At 39.0% G+C, this 24,092-nt stretch overlaps 1 protein-coding gene across 1 annotated transcript; it reads right to left on the bottom strand.

Moving 5' to 3' along the window:
- Positions 1 to 1,734: 1,734 nt before the first annotated feature.
- LOC311297597 (uncharacterized protein) lies at positions 1,735 to 14,904 on the bottom strand. The gene is made up of 4 exons (XM_084419958.1): positions 14,838 to 14,904; positions 14,666 to 14,711; positions 9,192 to 9,297; positions 1,735 to 5,751 (listed from the first exon to the last, which is right to left on the bottom strand). The coding sequence occupies exons 2-4, from the start codon at positions 14,683 to 14,685 to the stop codon at positions 5,548 to 5,550; spliced, it is 330 nt and encodes a 109-aa protein (XP_084276084.1). The 5' UTR covers positions 14,686 to 14,711; positions 14,838 to 14,904; the 3' UTR covers positions 1,735 to 5,547.
- Between the last annotated feature and the right edge of the window lie 9,188 nt (positions 14,905 to 24,092).

Raw genomic sequence — 24,092 nt, 5'->3', positions numbered from 1 at the left:
CAATTGAAAGTACCGGTAGTGTTTGCACCTTCAATATTTTTAAATTCCCAACAGGAACTGAAAGAGGGTAAATTCAATTGTAAGTAAATACTCTTATTAAGTAATTAAGTATGAAAGTGTGTGCACCTCTAATGCTTATTAACAGTGTTTGCCAATCCGCAGAAAAGACAAAGTGATGAGGAGAAAGGAAAAAGAAGGAAAAGGCATCATTTAATGGGGTCTTAAAGTTCTCAATGAAGATCTGAACTGATAATTAACAGTTTTAGGATAAAAAAACAAACAAGTAAAACAAGGAACATTGTGACATTATGAAATGTTTAATATTCAAAAACCTCACAAATCATTAGACTGATTATATCATTTGTAATAAAATAAGTCCTTAAGTAGATAAAAAGAAAATAGAAGCATTTTCACTAGTGAACAGGCATTTGGATCCCACTGTATATGTTTTACTACTTTTGAATTGTAAAGAGTGGTCTGTACTTCTAAGCTTTGACGTTATACTCCTTTTATCTAGGTTATTTAGGGATAAATCAATAAATGAATAATGCTGTATCAGAGCCATAAAAATAACAGAGGTACTTTAAGTTGATTTTGTACAGGATGACAATATCTTCCATGTCATCAAGATATATTTTGTTCTGGATGCTGCTGAACCTGAATGGGCAAAACATGAAATGATAATTGGCCTGTCAAATTTAACATAAACCTTGTAACAGACAGATTGAGTCTTTGCAATAATATTAGAATTTGCTGCAAGAAATAAACCTAAACAAAATGTCCTCAAAAAAGTATTCAGACACATATTGCCACTTTCCAGTATGAATGTAATACAGTAGATAAAAATATAGAAATAAGTTCCCAATACTTATAACAATTTAACATTAATTAGTGGAAAGTCCTGTAACTACCTTAGTGAAAAAAACTACCAAAATGTATTTAAAATACATTTACTTCATACAAAATATACTACAAATCCACTTACATATTTACTAACATATCACTTGAGACTTACTGATATAAATATTACAATTCAATTTTATTTTGAGTACTTCTTTATTGCACAATGCACATTTCTTAATATTAAGCCTAAATTGTGTTTTAATATCACTATTAGGATAGTATGATCTCGGTATAACATCAGTCTTTAAAAACAAGATATTTAAAGTATATCTTTAGTTGAACTTCAGCACTATTTCCAGATAACTAAAGTGCATTAAGTAAAAAATGAGTTGTTCCAATTTAGCAGACTTTAAGTATATCAGTTCAGTATACCAAAAGTACAATTGCAGGGTATTTATATTAAGTAGATAAATATGTAAATGTAGTATACTTAGCATAAATACATTTCAAATGCATTTTGGTACATTTAATTTTCACTAGGTATAGTCACCACTTATTTTGTTTTGCACAATTTTGCAAACACCATTTTTCATTTTATAGTTAATTATTTGACATTGTTCTGCAGTGCAACCAACGCATTTTGTAACAGTAAAACTATTTCACGAAGTCTCTCAATTAATAAGGTTATTAAAACTGCATGTATAGTAAACTGTATAGCAGAACTGAAAACTCCCCAAATAGCTTTAGATGAATTATAGCATGTCATGGCGCAGGGCATTGCTGAAACTAGATATCATGTCAATCAGAGTAATAACAGCTGTAATTCACCACATTAACCATGAACATGTTAAGTGTCCAAATAACCTAACAACATTTTTTTTTTTTTTTTTTGGCTCGAAAAGTGTCTGTGCTGTCTTTCTTTAAAATAAATGACACTTGGTTTGATATATCGATACAATGCAAAGAAAACTTTTTTTTAAGTAACTTCCGGGGGAATGAATCAGCATACATAGGAGTGAAGACATGACCATTAAATCATAAAATCTTTATCACAATTATGTGACAAATCTGTATTCATAATCAGTGCATGCTGTACCTCTAAAGACCACTCTAGAGGAAACAATCTGGAGGAAGCGCAGCTGTTTAATGACTGGTTAACATCAACATTGAAGCCATTGATTAGGACGTGCATGCAGAAGAAACACTGTGCCCTAATATAAATAGCCTGTGCAAGAGCATGCCTACTGACAGATTAAAACATCTTTGAAGTCTGCCATACATCACTTGAAACTCCCATCTTGGTTTTAAAGCTAATACGCTTAAGTCTTCCAGCAGTCAAAGCTGCTCCTTCACGAAATTTTAATCCCGGCTTTGATGATTTGTTATGTACTGCAGGAGAGAAAAGGAGAAGAAGAAAAAACGGTTAAAGTTGTACTGAAACTTTTACAGACAGACGAGCTTTGTATCTGTTTATAAAGACCTGAGACTTACAGTTGACAGATTAAAAAAAATAGCTGACCACGGTTTTCCTCAAGCCTGACAATAAGTATATCCTTCCTCCACTCACAATTTATGCTTTAAAACCCCACCTGAAAAATTACATAAATAACTGTTGTATAGTTTCTATAGCAACACGCTGGAAATATTCTTGCTATTAAAATGGCTAATAAAAGCAATAAATAACTCAAAATAGATACAGTGCTAACAGAATTCACAAAAGCAAACAGTTGCTGAGGATCAAAGCAACATCAGTAATGATTAGTAAGGAGAAACAAGAAGAGAGGATATTAAATCTAATATGTGGCCGACAACATTATGGTTTTATTAACCCCCTGAAAGAACACAAAAGCTCCCTGAACGCATTCAACTACAACAAAGATTGAAACCTTGAGTCAGCACAAACGCAAAAAGCCTCGTTACTGCTTAAATAAATATGCTGTCTTAAAAGTCACAATTGCTTAGTTATACTGAACGTTGAGGGTTGAAAGAGTCCTAGCAACCTAACAAACTTTGTGAAATGACAGACATTCATCATTTTTAAATGTCTAAATGCATTTCTAATGTAAATTCTGAATATGTGTTCAAGTAAATCAGTTTTACTTAACAAGTCTACTTCAGTTCATTAGTAATCGTTACTAACTTATTCAAACCTTAAAATGTAAAATGGCTGCTGCTTTTTATCTAAATAATTCCTCTCGACATATGTTCTTGAGTCCAAACATGTTCTGAATTATAAAGCTTTAAATACCCTCAAAGGAGACGATGATTATGAAGCAGGAAGCTCTTATTTAAATTTGAAATGGATAGTATTACTAAAGCCTGCACGAAAAAAAAAAAACACACAAAAAAAAACCCTTCCCCCATGGCTTTCGGCCCACTGTCCCCGTTAACCTGGCTTCACTCATCCTTGTGAGCCGAGAAAACAAAGCCGCCGCAGAAAGCAGAAGTATTTCATCGTTTATTTCTTTTACATTCATTTGTGTTCCGCAGATTTAATACAATCAAGACAGAGTCAGGAGATTCAACACCCCGACGTCAGAGCCACCGCAGAGAGAGAGAGAGGAGCCAGCAACTGGAAGTGTTTTAGGAAGGTGAGAGAGAGAGAGAGAGAGAGAGAGAGAGAGTGAGTAAGAGTCGGGCCCCTACGGGGGGCTTATTACAGTCAGACGGGCATGTCGTGCCTGCGCAGGGTCAGCAGGTTTACGCAGAAAAGCCTCCTTGGGGTCTGATAATGTAACCGCCATTTGCCACAGCATTGTCGAAGTGTTTTCTTGAACTCGCGGTGCCTAAAAACCCAGTGACCCGAAGTCCGTGTCTGACATGGAGGCTGTCGGATTTACATTAGTCTTGTATGAAAAACGCACAAGGTTTCAACGCACAGCGATTAAACAAAAGCACATTATATTCAAAACAAAAGAGCTGTAAATTACAGACACAAACAGACAAAGGGCTTATTATCACTTAAGGTCTTAAACTGACAAACGCAGGGAGCCTTCGCTCACGGTGGTCTGAAAAACGTTTTCTGTAACGTGGCTAATGCGCATCGGGGAGGCGCCAATATAAAGACATTTTGCTGGATGCTCTTAAAAACATTAGGCAGACAAAAAAATGTTATGCTGAGCCCTGGAAGGAACGCTGCGCCAATAGTGGATTTAGAATTTGGAGCTGATTTCTTCACAAATCAATGGGGTGCGGCCACTCGCTCACATGCAAACATTCGCACACGAACACACTCGCGTACACAACGGCATTCACACGTTCGCTTAACCAGAAACACTGACGCTTGATAATACAATAAGTAGGCCAAAAGCCATGCGAGGATAAGACTCGGAGAGTGTGCGAATAAAACAAAAATGACAGCAGGAGGGAAACTGAGTGGGAGAGAAAGAGACAGACAGACAGAGACTAAGAAAAAGGGCAGCGCGTGTTCACACACACACACACACACACACACAGAAAAGAGAGAATCAGGCTCATTCTATTTTGGTTGCTGTCAGCTCGAGGATAATCTGCAAAGGCTTTCCTGACTGAGATGGCAGACTAAGAGCAGGCTTAGTCCCTGAGCCATCTCACCATTCCCTTTACGCATCTTCACTGCGACCTGCAACTGCACTTTACACCTCGTACACACCTGCTCCACACCTGACATTCATGGACAAATCGGAACAAAATAAGCCATTCTGGGGCTAGTTGTCACATGCAGAAGTTGTATATCAGTACGGGATTTTAAGTTCATCATTTATTTTCAGAAGCAGTGATGCTTTTTTCTTCAAAACCCTCTTAAACTAGAGCCGTTTCTGTCTTAACGTATTAAAATGACACATTTTAATTCATACAACGGTCATCAGAGTAATACTGTTGAGTCAACAAGTGAAAAAACACACTGACAAATAGGCCCGGCTTAGATTAAGCCAGGATTGGGCCTTAGTTCAATTAGGACATTTAAGTAGCTTTTATAAACATATCTTAGAAAAAAATATTACTGGTGTGCATCTTGAGAAAAAACAATGGCACTGACATATTTTAAGATATATCAGTGCAAGTTCCTTTCAGTTAAAACATGCATTTTAGTCTGGGACTATCTTAAGCCTGGTCTGTGAAACCAGATATTCATATTCATTCAAGTGTTAACTATATAATGGAGGTGTTTTTAGAATTAATTTATTTTCATAAATATCATGACAGGGCATGTTTTAAATGTTATACATTTACACGACTTTTAGCCCCCCAAAAATATATTTGTATTTTTGTTTCATGACTTTTCATAATTGCTTTAGCGTTTACATTTTGCTGAAAGCTAATGATAAGCTTTGTATCGGCAACTCACTAGTGACAACATGCCCTTCTAAACATCAAATTGTATCTTTCCTGTGCAATATCAGTATAAATGATCAGAAGACTGAATGTGTCTATCCAAAAAGTGGCTATAAAAAACTATCCCTGTTCTTCTTTAAAACTGATATAAAAAAAAAAATACATTTGTCATTAGGACAAATGTCAGAGTAAAGTCTAGAAGTCTCCAAACCTCTAGAGATTGTGTTAAATTTCATGATTCACATTCACTGAAGAGCTTTATTATAGAGTACACATCTGTATTTTTGGTTGCATGGGTTTTCTTAACATCAGGACAAGCCAGCTCTGTGTATTCTGTTGTCCTGGAGGTTGAGGAAAGGAGAAGACGTGCTGTCCATCCAAAGCAGGCATCTATGGACGCACGGGCACGGCTGACATGTTTTGTAAGCAGAGGACAGGAAGGACAGTCTGAGGACGATGGCTCACACCCAGCCTGTCCTCTGTCTCTCTGTTCAGGTTAGTCAATAGTCCCAAACACGAACAGTGACAGTCTGCCTCCACAGCACACACCATCTCTCCATGAGACGCTCTCCACGTGCGTTCTCCATTCTTGTTCTTCATTAAAATTAATAAAAGATTAAACAAACTTTTAACATGCTCAAATAAATAATTCAAACAAGCTCTTGAAAATAAATGAATCAAGTCTGATTTAACTATACATTTACAATATGATGGACCAGTCATAAAAGAATAAAGGTGATTTAATGTGTTTTGACATCACATTCAAACACATTCCGGTACAGGGCAATAGGATAGAAATCATTTTCAAATATTTGAAATTCCATTTTATTAGACAGTATTTATAATATAATATACATTCCCTGCTCTATGTATTTTTGTCACATCTATTTATTAAACAATACAAACTGAAATCTCCCTTTTAAAATCTTTAATAAACTTTAAAAAACAACAAAAACAACAGCTTAAAATAACAATAACTCAAATAATAATGAGAGATTACTTTGGCATGTGAACAATGATCTGATAAGCCATCTGAACATCTGTTATCAATATTCTGGCCTTAGTAGCAAGGCAGCTCTACTCGGGTTATGTGAAGCTGATGCCAAACTAATTCAACATCAAATGAGATTGAGATATGAGAGGATGAACTGCGTCCTGAAACAACAAAATAACCGAGGCCCTGTTTACACCTGGTATTAAGATGCGTTTTGGTCGGTCGGATCACAAGTGGACGACGCTAAATACAGGTGCAGGGCTCTAGACTCATTCTTCTCACTGTTCGCACTGGTGTGACTAACTTTCTCAGTTGGTCGCACCAACACAGGATTTGGTTGCACTTCTTTTTCCCCTTGAAAGTGCAACCAAATCCTGTGTTGGTGCGACCAACTGAGAAAGTTAGTCACACCAGTGCGAACAGTGAGAAGAATGAGTCTAGAGCCCTGCACCTGTATTTAGCGTCGTCCAATGCATGCTGATGAATAGTTCTGCACTGATGTAAAAAGACTGACAGTGACACGAGACTTCACGTTGGCAAAATGTTTTAATCTTTTAACTCTCAAATGTGACTGATAGGCTTGCTGCGATAGTCGGTGTCAGCGGTGTTACAGGTGTTCAGCCGCAACAGCGGTTACATCACTTGCCCACCGCGGAACCGCGCCTCACCGTCGTTTTGATATTTGTTTTTTACAGTAATGAAAATCATTTAGTTCAATATAAAACTGAATGTGTCTGCTCAATTCAGCGTGAGCCGAACAAGAGTCGCAGCACAGATCAGCAGCAGGAGTCAGCTCATCTTCCATTGGAATTGATTGAAAATGCCCATGTGGCCATATATCGAATTAGCGATTTAAAAGCAAGGTGCAAAAAAGAAAATCTCCAACGGGACTAACTACAGGAAAATATCCGGCTTGTCGTGGTTGATAATACATGGCAGATTCGATAAGTCCCTAATGCAAATGCAGGTAGGCAGACACCGACTGAGTGCGTGACCATGCACTCATGCACTCGTTTTTCACTTGATACGTGAAAAACGTATCAAGCACAACGATCTCTCACAATTCCTGATTTCTAACACGCATTCATTGCGTTCGGCTTAGTCTTGCGGCTTTCAGAGTTGAAACGAAAGCTGCTGCTCTCAATGTGTTGTCCAGTCATCTCCGTTCGCGTTCAAATGTAAAGTGCGCAAGCTTATTTTGTCAATTAGATCCAAAAATCTTTAAAAAAAATAATTAAAAAAATCATACATTTACCCGCACATAAACCCTCCCCTAGAAGAAATCAGGACAGAAGTGGTTGAAAGTGGACAAAGGAGACGGATTCAAACACCAGGTGTAAACGGGTATGTGTCTGCCTCGTCTACTTGGTCCGATCGACCAAAACGCATTTTAATACCAGGTGTAAACAGGGCCAAAAAGCGTCTCAAGCTCTGCCAGATATCATAACATGTGGGCATGATCGCACTACAGCAAAAAAAATGTATAAGTTTGACAGTTCAACACATTTATAATACGTGTAGACATCCAGTGCGAATGAAGGCTTTGTATGACATGCGCCATATAATTGGGGAGGCTTTAGGATACAGCTCTGGCAATCTGTAATACCCGTTACCAATGAGCATTGGCCTTTACAGCACTGGGGCCATTATTTCCTCAAGGTGCTTGTGGAAGTGTGAGAAACATGATTTGAATGTTCCTTTGTGCCTCATTTGACGGCAACACACACACACACACACACACACACACACATGCAGAGCTGATGATGACAGAGTGAGAGACAGAGCTGCCACCATGCTTTTCTCGGCACTCGGAGACCTGGCCACTAGCTGCCCCTGGCAAATCGCTGAGAAACAAACGTCAACCACTGTCATGCAAATCGCACTGACAACAGTCACCACAGCGACACAATTCCTGGCTCCCGAGGGAACAGGGCCACAGCCAAAAGAGACAATGTTTATTAATGACAAATTAATCAGTCACCAAGCATGATTACAGAGAGAATTACGTACACAGAGGCGAAGATTGATTATCATGCTTAGAAATTCTGATTGAGTGCAAAATTAAAAGAACGAATGAGTGTAATAAATTACAGTTTGTTTATTTCAGCCTTATTTGATCAGGGACCTCGTGTTAAATGTACACTACCTTTTAAAAGTTTGGGGTCGGTAAGATAAAAAGTAAATAAATACTTTTATTCGGAAAGGATGAATTTATTTGATCAAAATTTGACAGTATGACATTTAGAATGTTTGTATTTCAAATAATTGCTGTTCTTTTGAACTTAAGACACAAAAATATAAATGAGCAGCACAACTGTTTTCAACACAGAAAATAAGAAATGTTTCTTGAGCAGCAAATCAGCGTATGAGAGGATCATGTGACACTGAAGACTGGAGTAATGATGCTGAAAATTCAGCTTTAACATCACAGGAATAAATCACATTTTAAATGGGAAACAGTTATTTTAAATTGTATTAATATTTCACATTATTACTTGTTTTTGTCTTTACATTAATTAATCTTACCAACCCCAAACCTTTGAAAGGTAGTGTATTGAATATATCAGTGATAATCACAAACATAAAATAGTTATAATAGTGAATTTGATTAATTAACATTACTCATCAGCTCAATTGAATCTATAATTTAGGCAACCTTAGGAAGAGCTGCTACATTTCCCTCAATTTTTTTTTATTTTTTTTTATTTCTAGGATGTCTCCATCACTTTTGAGCAATAATCATAGTTTAACGGCTTGTCATTGTTTTGTTTGATCAAATCATAAAGAATTTTTTTTTAGCCAGACACGTAAAAAGACCAAAGGGAAGACATGTACCTACATCCCAGAATTGAATCATTTATTTTTTTAAAACTAGCTAAAATCAAACAAATACGAATGTAACAAGTCTCACACCATTAGCTTCCGCAGCTATTGAGTTCAGTAAGGCCCAGTGAGATGAGCCAGAACAGGTCCGACCCAGCAGCACATTCCCACAGTAAGTAAGGGGAATTCCAGGCCGTCTCCATATGAACCAACTGACCTGAGTGCAGTGAAAGGAATACTGTTCTGCTCGGTGAGCTCCACGGATAGTCCGGGCCAGAGGATGAGAGGACTGACCTATCCTTGCATTCCTGAGCTGGGCAGGGCTGAGTGAAAGAGAAAGGCTTGTTGATATATACTGGTGACATTTCCCCGCTGGCTTAATTAGGTTAGGTTTGAGCTGATTAATCTTCCTATGCCTGTGCTGGTAATCCTTAAGATGCTCTAACCTGTACTGAGGTCCGGGGTGCCAGCCCGCCTGCGCATATGGCCAAGCAGACAACGCTCATTATGAAGTGAGCAGCTGAGCCTATGCTGCTATTATGGACCTATGTAGATGCAGGCAGTCTCCATTATACGGGTACAATCTTCTAGTGGTCAACCAATATGGGCTTTGCAATGTTAATGTTAATACCTAGAGAGAGGGGTGGCCAATATAATTCTGAAATAGCCTAAACATGTTAAATAAGACATACAGTAAAGTAACCATACATAGTATTTACCAAATATTCAATAAAATAATTGAAATAGAAAATGTTTAATATTAATTGACAGGGCTGTTGGTTAATTTTGGAAATGACACAGGAGATAATGTAGGCCTATATATCAAATTACTTGTGATTCTTTTGTTTTTATCTAAATGACTAATTGCAAATGTACCACTTCCGTTAATTAGAAACCATAGGGCATTCAGTTGATGCTGATAATCTCAAAATGGTCAAGTCCTTTATTCAAACTGGCTGATATATCATTACACTCTCCGTACACACACACAGCTGTGCTCTTTAGCATCATTAATCATTGCAGTAGCTGTAGCCTACCCTTGTCCCGAGGGGGAAAGCATTCAGGAATGTTGCATGTGGATGAAGGTATGACAGACACACGCGATCGTCAACTCAGCAACGACTATGTTCACATAAAAATCACTGAGATGCATCGTTCTCTACTGTACGTTCTCATTAGGTCTGCCCACTTGGAGAGCATGGACAAGCACATACCTTCTCCATGTGACTGACACTCAGCCAAAACTTCCTTTACATTATAGATCAAATGCAACTACTGCAGAATCATAAATTTAGGTCTTAGCATAGAATCTGGATCAATTTATAGGTCGACCAAATATTGAGCAACACCACCTGTGGGCATGGAAAATATTGTTGCTTCTGACAGACAACGTGCTTTCCACACCATCTTGCCATGATTTATTAAACAACAAAAAAAAGAACACTGTGATAAACAAATCACGCTCGCATGATGTGGTCACCATCATGAGTCCAGTCTCTTTTTTTATGAAAACCCAATCAAAGTGATCTATATTGCCTGGTTGTAAAAGGAATAGGAATAGTCACCATACCAACCAAAATTACATACCCTTTCAACCACCACTGAGTAATAATTAGTGATGTCCGGTTTGTGAACGAATCATTCTTTTGAACCGGTTCTTTTTAGTGAACCGGTCGAACCAGTACACTAAATCTGACTGAATCGTTCGAAACAGTTCGCGTCTTGCGTCAGCGCTGATCCACAACTACTCACTTTTCGGACATGCCTGACAGTCCCTCTGACTCGAAATAAACCAATATCGCGGAGTATATGTTACTCCAGTAAATCCAACAGTTCACTGAACTGAGACATGTTGTGCTGAGAAAAGTGCTGAGCACGAGCAGCTGATACTGAGCATGCGCGTACTACTGAACGTACAGGTACAGGCAGCGGTTCTCAATCACCAGTACAGGACCGAGAACTGTTTCTTTCGGACACGTTCGACATACTGATAACCGATGAGCTGAGCATGCGTGCAATTTTTTCAGAGGGAAGAAATGCATGTTTCTTAAGTATTTTGTTGAACATCAATAAGTGTAACCAAATAAAACATGTTGGAAACATGTTTATCACATAATTACTGTATTTTCACTGTATTATTTGAAAGATTGGATATTTGATGTAAACTCTTGCCAAGGTTTTAAGGGTGCAAAGTAAATATTTATAATGTGTTAATCAAAAAACATAACATATTAAACAGATATGCATCGACTTTTTAGTTTTGCCGACTATTCAGGTGTCAGCAGTTCTCGGCTCAGCGCACGTATACTGCTACAGCAGTTCTCTGATCACCAGTACAGAACCGAGAACTGTTTGTTTCAAACACGTTCGATACAGAGAACCGATGAGCTGGAGATACTGAGCATGCGTGATAGCACCGTCTCTAAACCGAACTTTCTTTCGGCCAAGTGCATGCTGCGCTGATACATGAGCACAGGTGAACCGAGGACTTAAACGAGGGACCGAATTCGGCGAAATGTACGTGTATTTAATTAAATAACAAATAAAATAAAATTGATCAATACCAGTTTATTCACTTTTTAGGCTATCGTTTAGACATTACATCACCAATACAGGGTTAATTTGCAAAGTGTAAATGTAAGAAACTTATCCAAAATGATTATGACGATGATTACTATTATTTAACTGACGTTATGAGTACAAATCTGAATTTATTTTTATCCACCGGGATGATAGAATTGACATCATTACGTGAGGACGTAAAAGAACTGGTGAACCGTTTTTTTTAACCGGTTCATTGAAACGAACTGTCCGAAAGAACCGGTTCACGGAAAAGAACCGGACTTCCCATCACTAGTAATAATCTTGTTCCATCAAACAGGCTGCCTTTGCACTTTGCACTGCTTTAGTGATTCAGAGGGATGTCTTCGGAAACTCTTACAGCAGACTGGGGGCAAAACTCTCACCGGGGTAGGTGAGACTGAATATGAAGTCTCAGCAGATCAATTGGACCTGACTGGATGGCTCTGGCTGGAAGTGTGTCAGATAGATCGGTGCTGCTTAGCCATGGGCGTCACCCACCCTGGCGCTGTCTAACACTCCACCTGCACAACCTTCCTCACTGCGGCAGCCTTTGTTCTAAGTTAGTAAACCTGTCGCAGTCTGGCTTAAACATGGTTGTACTGCTTCCTCCATGCTTACCAGTCCACCTTAAAAGTGGGCCAGGCTCAGGGAGGCTGTCCTAGTGTCAGTAGAGTGCAACGTGAGCGCAGAGAGACAGGAGTGAACAATAGAGCTGCAGCCTAGACGCCAAAGCACAGCACTGCAGAGACAGGGGTAAAGTCAATATAATACTATGCCATAGAAGAGACCAGCCTACTACAATCCTTTCGTTTTCATTCGAAAAAAAAACTCAGAAATGCGTGCAAAAGCTTGATGATTTCCATCAGAAATTCAGTGAGCAATCTAAGCAGAGTGTATCAGACAAATCCTCTTAGAGAGCAAGAGCATGGCTACCTCGACATGTACCGAGACGAAGAGCTTCGCTGTTTGCTCTCCCTTTAGCAAAAAACGCCACTTATCACACCTCAAACCCCAAAGCATTCAATGTATGCAATAGCAACGACACTGTTTGTGATGAAGAGAGTTTTCTTTAAATGTCACAGTGGGTACTGATAGATAGAGAGAGGTAGAGAGACAGCCTGTGGGTGTAATGGTGGGTAGAGAAAGAAAGACAGACAGGGATGTGGGCGTGATGGCATGATGCATTATACGTACGATGCAACGGCTGATGCCTTAAACCGCAACACTGCACCGTCCATGAACTGTGGGCAAGCCTTTATCTCGTTAAGCCTCTCACTGTCTCTCCAAATGCCAAAAAAGGTCTTAGACAGTAAAGGTGTTTGTGTAGAGTCTGCAATAATTTCTCTCACCATAGCTCTTGCATAGCTTTGAGTCATTCATGAAATGTTGCCGCAATGCCATTTTAGACAGCGGCAAGACGTGCCACAAGAATGGACAAGTGGTCCACGGACACGCTAAGAACATGGAACTAACCACAAAAGAGCATCAGTGATCTCTCAACAACTGATGATGTCTTCCAGTTGCAGATCTTTAAGGTTTAGTGTCTAAATCTTAAGGTTTAGTTAAAGGAATATAATTCAAGGTTTGTCAACAACCCAAAGAAAAGAGGCCTAGTCAGCACTTGTGTAACACAGTAGCCATGCTACATGCTAAAGCCACGCCAGAAAGCGTGAGGGACCTAACACACACACATGACTCAGCAGCACACATTAAAAAGATGACATTCACATCTACAAGGTGAGCGGTTGAGGGCTCTCTGAGGTCAAACACAAGTGTACCGAGCCTTTAGCATGACGCTCTCCATAGTACTTTGTGCTGCTCTCAAATGAAAAGAGATCTGAAATTGTAAATATAAGTTATGGTCAATAAAGGGATAGTTCGATCAAAAATTCTGTCATCATTTACTCACCCTCATGTCGTTTCAAATCTATATGACTTTTTTTTTGCAGAACATGAAAGATATTTTGAAGAATGTTGGTAACCAAACAGTTTTGGTTACCATTGGCTTCCACTGTATAGACATAAAGGAATTTTTCAATTGATCTTTTTTTGCATTCCACAGAAGACAAAAGTCATACAGGTTTGGAGCAACGTGAGAGTGAATAAATGATGACAGAGATTTCATTATATCCCTTTAACAGGTCCTGGCCTGGCAGCATTTGACATCAAACTCAAGAAGTGCAAAGGAATCAAATATCCTCTTTTTAATCTTATCCCTCCAACAATGAATCCTCAGCTGATCCAACCCACTAGCGCATCACATGACCCCTATGCCAGCATTTCTTCAACACCCCCCCCATGCACACTGTCCATTTATACACACAACTAGCTGCTTCCTCTCTCCTCTGTCAGTTGTGCTTCGCCGTTGACTAAAATGTCTTTGTTTCCGACGCCGGCAGGCTGATGACAGAGCGCCCCTCTCAGCTCCCAAGAACCTAACCCGTGCACATAACAGGAAAACGTCACAAGTTAGGGTCTCAGGGATTGTGAGAGGCACATTCGCAGATTGACCGCCAACCTGCAACAAAATTCGAGCACAAGGTCACACTCTGATGTGTCCCACCACAACAAAAATTAGAAGAATGAATGGCAATAAAAGGCCCATCTACTCATAGCATTTGCGCATTCCCCAGTCCCCCGACACTTGTTTGTCTGTCTGTCTGTCTGTCTGTCTGTGACACAACAAGTGCAACCTTCAGCTAGACACAACATTGACCCATCTTTCCCTCCCCCCACAAGCTCTCTCGCTCTCTCTCCCCATCACCCCCACTCCGTCTCTAACATTGAACAATAAGGCACTTTGAAAAAATGCCCCTGGCTCCAGGTAAACTCTTCACCAGCTCTTGTCTCGCTAAGCTCTCTTCACAAGCATTCAACGTTAATCATAAAAAGCTCTCTGTCTAGCCACTGTGACTTAATACTGGTGTCCCAACATACATCACTGGTTACTCTAAACCCTAAACCATGAAGTGTTATAGACTAATACAAGAATTTAGCTTACTGCTAACTGGCAAGCCCAGCACAAGCTGCTTCAGACAATGGTAATGAAGACACTAACAGATGCTACAGCTGTGGGTGGGGAGAAGCAGAAAATGGTTTTAAACTCACCCTGGCGCGAGGATGAGCATTAAGCCGATCGAAGTTCTCTCGCAGCCTGCTTGACAAAGAAAGTGGGTGAGAGAAAGAAAGAGAGAAATCTCAGATTTCAACTTTTGTTGCTAGACCCGCTGACAAAATTGTGCAAATTTGATAGGCTAGAAAAAAAAAAGGAGAGTCATACGGTCAGGTTGACTGGACGGCTGTTCGTGTGAAACGAAAGAGGAAGAACGAAAATGAGGAGAGGTGGACAGGAGAGGAGATGGTTGGATGGTAATATTAAAGCACAGGTCCGTACGTCCATATTACAGCTTGTCGAAAAAGCGGCAGAGGTGGAGAGCGTGCCGATGAGGAAAAGCCGAAGGGTGGTGTGATGGCACTGAGGATGAGAGACAGTCCGAGCAGCAGCAAGGGCCACACTACCAGCAAATCATGCCAGTCTGCTGGATCTCAGGAGAGGAGGGGTAAACACACACGCGCACACACAGCACAGAGACTCTCACTCATTCACTTCACCTCACTCGTCCAGCGCTGCTCAGCCGCGGCAACTCCGTTCACGCGTATATCCCTATTCCAGGTCTTACTCGATTGGATGATGGAAAACAGGCAGCCTGCTGCTGCCAAAAACCCTGGGCTACTTCCCGCTGAAAGAACACGACTGAGACGCAGCAAATGCATCAATGCACCCACCGCGTTACTGGCTCTCCACTCTCGCTAGCTCGCTCTCTCCACACCCCCTTCTTCTCTTTCACTCTCCGTATCTGTCTTACATTTCATTTTCTCCCTCCCTCACCACCTCTCTCGCTCTCTCCCAGGACACACACATGCACGCTCTTCCTCTCTCTCGGAGTTGAGCAGACTGAGATGCATGCAAAACTGAAAAGAGGAGGGGGAAACGTAGAAGCGTGACACCCCTGGTCCATCTTTCCCTCTTTATAAATCCACATTGAAAAAAGTTGGAGAAGGGGGGAAAACAGAGAAATATCCATTAATTTGCACGCACAGCTGTGATCATTTAAAGGCAGAGGCCCACTTCTCCTGAGTATCAACCCGAAGGGGGAGGATGTTGGTGGAGGAAGAGAAATAATATAGAAAACGAGAGACTTTCATGATGATTGTTTCACGATTTACTTGTCATTTTGACTTCATTGCTTTAAAATATCTGTACATTTGGTATTCCCAATGACATTGACATTCTAGAAGTTCCCTATCACATGCCCGGCATCATAAACACTATCCTTTAAAAAGAGAATGAAAGTGAGGGAGAAAGACAGAGAGAGAGAGAGAGGCCCTAGAAACACAGCTACATGATGTGCTTGGCTTATAGAGGCTACATTTAATCTCCACTGGCTCCCCCAGGCTTGGGCAGAGAGAGGGGGGAGAGTAGCCTGTGCCGATGGGGGAGGGATGAGCCGAGCAGGTAGGGAGGCTAGCGACGGACAGCAGTGCATGGGATAAAATCAGCGACAAGAGAGGAGGGAAAGCAAACCAGTACCACACTGCCCTCTTCCTCTCTTTTCCTCACTTACATCATGATCTTGCTGTCTCTGTCTAATCTCTAGGCGTCACATGTAGATTGAGCATTATATCCTCTCTGATGAGGATGGGACATGCATGCAGGCTCTTCGGCGGTAAAACAGAGATGCTATCCCTTTTAAATTCCCCCCTCGGCTCCAAGGCCCCCACCACTGCCATCCTCATTTATCACCCTCTTTCGTCCAGATACAGCAAGCCATCAGTGAGGTGCTAATATTAGACTGCCTTTGACTGCACCGGCTGCCGCCTAGAGCCTATAGCGAGCAGACATGCGTGCACATGCACATATGTGCACACAATTACACATGCATGATAATGACCTAAAAAAGTATAGTAAAGCATATTTGATGCATGGCGGGTAATGCAAAGAGAAAGTGCATGAAAAAAGCTGTGCAAAAACACACACATTCAAGACAACTCCATATGCCGCACTATTCATTTACAGGTCTTTAGCACTGATGTAATTGTGTGCATGCATAATACACCTCTATATTGGATATTCAGAAAAAAAATCCTATCTCTTTAAATCTGTTCCCATTTTTTTTATATTGTTTGCTCGTAAAAAAATCAGAGCAGTTAAAATTATACAGAATGAGATCAGCACTTATTCACTGTGTGGGCCTTTGGATCAAGCAGACAACTGTGATATTTTATTTCAAGAGGATATGGCTTTTTTTTTTTTGGTGTGTGTGGCAACCCACAAACTGTTTATGGCAAAATTGTAGAGTATTTCCAATCCTAAATCCAGTCATTCCTGCTGTAGAGAATGCTAAGTGCTCACTGTAAGATTATGACTACAGCTATGTTTAGCAGACGTGTCTCCAGAGAAGTAAAATATAAGGCCATTAGCAAAGCGGTGTAATTATAGTGCTTCATACCTTGCATAACAAACATTGTGGTTGAAGTTCTAATGAGGGAAGAGGCACTTCTTTAGGATCCAAATAAACCCTTGATTTAGTGATACTTACAGTATAATACATGACTATGATAATCCTCATTACATACTATCAACTGGAGTAATTACGTTGTATATCAAGACCTCATAAAATTAAACAGAGTTTTGTGGCTTTGAGTCTGTGTTTTATCTTTGAGGCTATATGTTAGCGTAATCCTAAATGTCTTTCTCTTCCGGGAAAAAGGAGCAAAAATATTGATGATTCATTCTGCACTAAACTGATTTTTGTCCAATTAAATGCTCTCTATTAGAATGCCCCTGCCCCAATAACATCTGCCATTGACTAGCAAGTTGAAAATCAAGCTCATGACTGACTTATAGTCTACTGGCTTTAAAAAAAATGATAATTATAAAAAACTTATATATGCCCTGCTTGAATTTTCTGTTTAAAAAGGAAATAGATTCATATGAGACTTTGTGAGACTAATATTATCATGTAAACTTGCAGTCTCACAATTACCAAATGCAAAGGTCCATATGATATTAAGCTAATGAGGCCGACACAAAGCATTTCGATTAAGTGAAACGCATGTATTTCAGAATCTCGGCACAAGAACGAGACAACATGGTCTAATAGCATTTAGAGAGCTTTCATAAAAAAGAGAGAGCGAATGAATGTTCATGAATGCCTCAGAGTGAAAGTGGCGAGTTGAAAAATCTGTCTGTTTGTCACAGCTCTTTTCCTTTGGCAGCGATTATCAAGAAGAGGTGCAGAGAGCTACAAACTTCTGTGTGCTTAGGACCCTCTCAGTTCTCTGATCTGCTTTGGATTCGTGCTTCAAGGCTGACATTACGCAGCACACAGACCCTCCTGGCCAACTAAAGGCACACACAGAATGAGACACGTTATCGCAGTTGTATTGCCGCAGAGACACGGAAGAAGAAAGGAACGGAAAAATGGGAAATAAAGCAACATCAAAGACTACATTTTCAGATTATACATAAACCCTGGAAGGATTCTTAGAATCAGATGCTAAGCAATTTACAGCTGTCTGTTTCAGTGTGTGTGTGGGGCGGTGAAAAGCTGCACCATTGGGGGGCAGCCTTTTGCTCCATAACTACAGTAAAGGCTGTGAGGGAGTGTTCACGTGAAATCTCCAGCCCAGCCAGTGAGATCTACAACGAAGATAACATCTCACTCAATCTTGCTCAAGCTTTGTGCGCTGAGCATATACGTACATCCATGCGTTCTGTTGCTCTTAATGTATAGTCAGGCAGCCTCTGCTGTTGTAAACAAAATGACACAATGCTCACACTTGTGAGCATTTTCATCACTTCAATATGTGTAAACCTGTGATTACCATTAAACAAGAATATAAAGGAAAAATGGTTGTGATTGCAGTGCAAATATAGAAAAAAAGGACATTTCTGCCTTTACTGGAGTAAGATGAGGACAGGTCCGGCAGTAGCATGGGCATTAATAGAAACAGAAAAATCTATTTCAGCCTCCATTGTTCGTGGATCAGAGGTGGCATATGGTACTTTATTCTCGCTCCAGAGAATGAAGCATGCTGCTATCATCTAAAGTGCGCTTTTAAGCATGACATATCTACTTAACAGTAAATACAAACTTCAGTCTTTGTATCTTTGTGTCATCTTTGTACCCATGAAAACCACTCTTCCTTATTAAAACCGATGGCTAAACTCCATCCATCAACCTCAAGATTAAAAACTAAGTGTAAACTCTTTACCATTACTTGGCTGTAATTTTGACCAGTGTTAAAAAGTAATTAATTAAAAGTGGTGATATAACTAATTTAACTATATGTTCCTTGGCATTACAGTCTTCTTCCTCTCAAGTAATTCAGTTTTACTGAATCGTTTCCTTTGATTAATCATGTAAATTAAACTGACCAAAACATTTTTCAGCAACTCATGCAAGATGGCAGAAGTTTATGACACTGATATTTTATTTGTTGCATTTATTAAACAGTACGGTAAATAAAATATAAAAAAAGAACAAATATGGTGAAAGAAATAAGAATAAGATTTGAGTTACAGGGATGAATCAAAATAGTAAAGTAGTAAATTCTAGAGACATGTTCAGGTTTAATGCTATTTCCCTAACTAAGACTGTTCTACTCTGACTGTAATCATAAATTATATATCTTTATTAAATCAGTTTTATGAAGGATATTGTAAAAAAGGACAGTTTGGCCCAAAGCAATTTCAATCCCAAAACATAACACGCTTCTATTTTTAAATGCAACCAAGAGATTTAGGTAACACTTTATTTTACAGTGTCCTTGTTACACATGTTACATGTATTTACCATACTGTAGTAATAACAGTAAATTATGCATAATTACATGCAACTAACCCTCAACCAAATCCTAATCCTACCCTAACCCTATAGTAAGTACATGTAGTTGCTTAACATTACTCAGCACTTAAATATATAATTACACTGTAACATTGACACCTTAAAATAAAGTGTAACCGAAATTTACCCCAAACTACTGAAACGTAGTGTAAATTGTAAAGTTTAAGTAGAAACACTAGACCTCTCACCTGAGACTATAAAAGGTGATTTCCTGAAGAAACTAAATACTGTCAGTACTTCTGCGTTTTACCTCAAGGTCTTTGGTGTGCCTGGTCTGTGTCAGTGACTCATTTTGGTTCTACAGAACACTGTTGCAGCTCAGTCATTTTACAGGAAATAAAAATCTGATGTTTTGTTTATGCCGTTGTGTTTATATGCATTTTGTTCATATAGCTCCTTAATGAGAAAGACTGCACAGGTGGAAAACGTCAGCGAAAAAGTAAGGTTGTTTGTTGAGGTGCTGAGGCAGGAGTGTGTGTATCTCAGGGAAAGCTAGGAGGTTGTACAGTTATCTCCTGTGATGTTACTCTAAACTATACAACCTACTACCTCAGCCTGGGGGCACTGCAGAGACCCTGAGGGAGGAACAGGGTTGACCCTCTATAAATCTGAGAAGGAAATTCGACTGTTAATTTTGACGAGACTCCTTGGTTGTAAACGGTTTAAAAAAACGTTTCAAATCCTACATTGTGAGTGCAGGATGGTTTAAAACGAGGCCCTGAATAGTAGGTGTGAAGGCCACACAGACAGATACCTATAGATACAAGCTTGTGTGGACAGTCACCACAAGTTCGGATCTACGGGTTTGTGTCAGCAGGCAGGTCTCTTCTTGTAGAAAAACCAGTTCAAATGTCATCCATCTGCTTCAGTTTTTCCATTCTCAATCAAATAATTCTAAATCTGAAAAATTTCAACCATATAAAGGTAATACTGTTTATAAACAGGCTGCATACTGCAATTCTGAGACTATTATACTTATGTAAATAGGAATGGCAGCACATACACTGAGGTGAAAAACATATTTGCAGTTTTACGGTTCAGCTAACAAACAATCAAGTAAACTGATTCTTCCCTTTCTTGTTTTGATTAGATACAATTGAAAATGTCTCCACAATGGCGAGATCATCTGAGACATTCAAACACACACTGAGATATTTGGACTATATTCTTGTAAATGACTCCCGGTGCGTCTTCATGCGTCTGCTCTCCTGTGGGCTATGAATCTAAAAGCCAAGTCAACAGTGCAAGAGCAGCTTGCAAACAAAAAAAGAATCCTTGTCTAACGAAAATATAAAAACGACAACATTAGAACAGCACTACAACAAATGCACATTCAAACATCCTTTATAAGCTATTTTCAAAGAGAATGATATTATTATTATTATGATATTTTCTGGACAACCACAAAATGATGAGAGAGAGAAATAACTTTCATAACATATGAATATCCAAAATCCAAAATAATGGCTCTTTTAAAGGGTTTAATATTTGTTTTATATTTTATTAAAACATTTTTTTTTACCAATGCAGTATAGCATATACCTTACCTATGGATCATGACTTTGGCATGTTAATGTCAATTATTAAATAATCATGCTTTTAAATAATTATTTTAAACAATCAAGATCCAGCTAATGCAGTTTCTGAACATACTTTTGACGAAAAGAGCTGCAACCTCTTCATTTTAAAAGGTCTCTATTTGAAAAGGCTCTCAAAATGGAGGCAGAATGCCTGAAGACACAGAACAAAGCCAAATTTAGAGAAAAATGGTGAAAAGAACAGTCAAGATGTGTCAAAAACTGTAGATGTGTCCCCAACTGAAACACATTCTGCGGACTAAGCTAATTACAAAAACTAGTATAAAAGTGATTTCATGAGCAGACAGCAGTTATGAATTCAACACCTGGATCACAGCCACTCTCTCTGGTATTATTCTATTGCAAGATATTGCTGATTTTAAAGAACAGATTTTAGTTTACATTAAATCAAGCTCATAGACAACAAAGGTTTTATCATTATCTGCTTGTCCATTTCCAAGTCAGACAGGCAATTAAACCACTGCCTTGCAATCTAAGTACACTCTAAAAGCATTCAGACAAAAGAGGAAGGGCATCAGATAGAAATTTTGCGAACAATAGGAAAACCAAAGCTGTGTCCAAGCTGGCCAACTTCCAACCCTCCTCTGAAAGATCTCATCAAACATCAGTGCATGCTCTTATAAATGAAGTACAGAATAAAGGCATGTATACAGAAAGAAAAGAAAGAAAGAAAAGAATGAACAGTGAAAAATCGGTATTAGACGGATATAAGCTAAGGATCAGCAGTGTCTGCTCTAATAACCACCAGCTAGAAGAAACAAAAACACAAAATCACCAATCAAATACTGAACTGGGAATTTATATTTTAAACTAAAGTAATATACTATATACTGCTATACTATAAGTTTTACTTTTAAATTTTCTTTATTGAAAAAGGCAGCAAAACAAAATAATAATAATACTTTTATTATATTATAGATAACATAATTATATTATATTATCTACCTACTATATTATTATATTGATATAAACTAAATTGTTCTTGCAAGATACTATTTGCCATATTCAAAAATATGAAAATGAGAATATTGTAGTCATTATTAGGGCCCGAGCACCAATAGTGCTATACAATAACTAAAAACAAGTTGATTTTCCATTGCCAGTGTAACACGTTTTAAAGCGGCAAAGTAGTTGGCAAGGTGAAAGTAAAGGTAAATACACAAAGCAGGGAAATATCGTATTGCAAACATCAATTGTAAATGAGCAAAACAGCTACAAGTTGCCCAAGCACACAGCTATGCTAAAGCATTTAAGAAACATCAAGCACCAGCATATCTTGAATAAATATTGAATAAAAGAAAAAGACAGGTTTAATTAAAACACATTTTTCGAAGAATGCCACCCCTAAAGCATACCTAAACCTTTTATATTCTAGCTTTTTGGCCTCTTTCCCTTCCATCAGACCATCTTTCTTTCGGTTTTATAGGCCTGCATCTGAGGACAACAGCTGAGCAGTGTCAAATCAAAGACCTGTCAGTACACCCATAAGCTAAATATCTGCATTACCCCTAAGCTGACCACACACAACTATATATACAGATTACTGGACAACTTTCTTTAATTGCATAGCATCATATAACAATTCAAAATACATGCCTTTTAGAAAGGGGTTGAAGTCAAACTTACTTTTATAATGTATTATTTTTTTAAGAAAAAAAATCAAGCATTGACATGTTTAAAAAGTCTTGTTGATTTATTTAAAAATGAAATGATGCATACACAGACCTATGCATTAAGATATTTATTTGCATTGCCTAAAATTTGAATATTGTCTCACCTAATTGAACAAGCATTTTTCACAATTTGAAGATTTCTGCATCCAAATGTTTTAGGCCCCTTCCTTTGCATAATAAAGATGTGTGAAGTAAGTCTGGCCCATGTAGCCAAACCCAATGCCATTAATAACATATGGCTCAGTGTGAAATTATTTGATGGTCAATTTAGACTGGCACCGCACCTCCGGTGAAGAGCTTCTGACAGTTCGTGTTCCCTTCCCGTTTCCCACTACTTGAATACAAATGAAGAAACTGACTTTGAAGTAGGTGCCAAGATCCTTTAACTATGTTAGTGGGTCTAAGCCAAGAAGTTGAAAAGACTCCTCAAAATCAGCTGAATAGGGGAGTGAGAGTGACCCCGGTGTTTCCTAAGCATCAGGGACGGCCAGACTTCAGTGGAGAAGTGAACTGATGCAGGACTTAACATCAGATCAACACAACAACACGCCCAGGGCCTCACCAACCTGCACGCCATAACCATGAGCAACTACACTGACTTCTACAATAATAAAAAATGCTAAATATTATGCACAGAAAATAAAACGTATCAATGTGGTAAACAAATCTACCAAATAGAAAGAATCAAATGCTTACCGACTGTGTTTACTGTTTCCAAAAGGTCTCTTTGAACTCACTGTACTTACAGTACTGGCAGATGGTATGGAGAATGTCCAGTGTGGCCCACAAAAGAGCAAAACACAAATGTGCAACTGAAAAAAAAGTAAAAAAAAAAAAAAAAAAGTTGAAACGAGCAAATGGATGAGATAAAGCGAGTGAAAAATAACTATTTGAAAAAATAAAAACAGCGAATTGGAAAAAAGACATTCCCATGTTCATGAGAGATCGATTTTCCTTGTAATAAAACCATAAATAAGAGAAAGCAAGTCAGTATTGTACGATCTATGTGCCTGCTTAACGACCAAATGACAGGCAACATCTGTTTGTAAGAAAGCCAAGATCGAGTCTTAAAAAAAATTGGCTTGATTTTCTCTTTCACTCTCTCTCTATAGCCCTCTCCCTCTCTTTCACTCACTCTGTTGAATGAAGCGAAACAGAAAAGAAAGAAGCGACTGTGGAAATTCGGCAAAAATGAAAATGGAGTTTGTGCACTAGTCCCTTCACCCCTTAACCTCATCTCCGCTTGCCTCTCTCTCTCCCCCAGCTGTAGAGGAGCAACCCAGGTAACAACTCCTCGGCAATCCTCACGCTCCCCTCTCCCAGACCGACGGACGGACCGACCGCCCGCCCAAGC

This window comes from Rutilus rutilus (genome assembly GCF_951802725.1).
Source record: "Rutilus rutilus genome assembly, chromosome: 9".
NCBI lineage: Eukaryota > Metazoa > Chordata > Actinopteri > Cypriniformes > Leuciscidae > Rutilus > Rutilus rutilus.
Note: the sequence above shows the minus strand (reverse complement) of the source record. Positions and strands in the feature narration are given on the sequence as shown.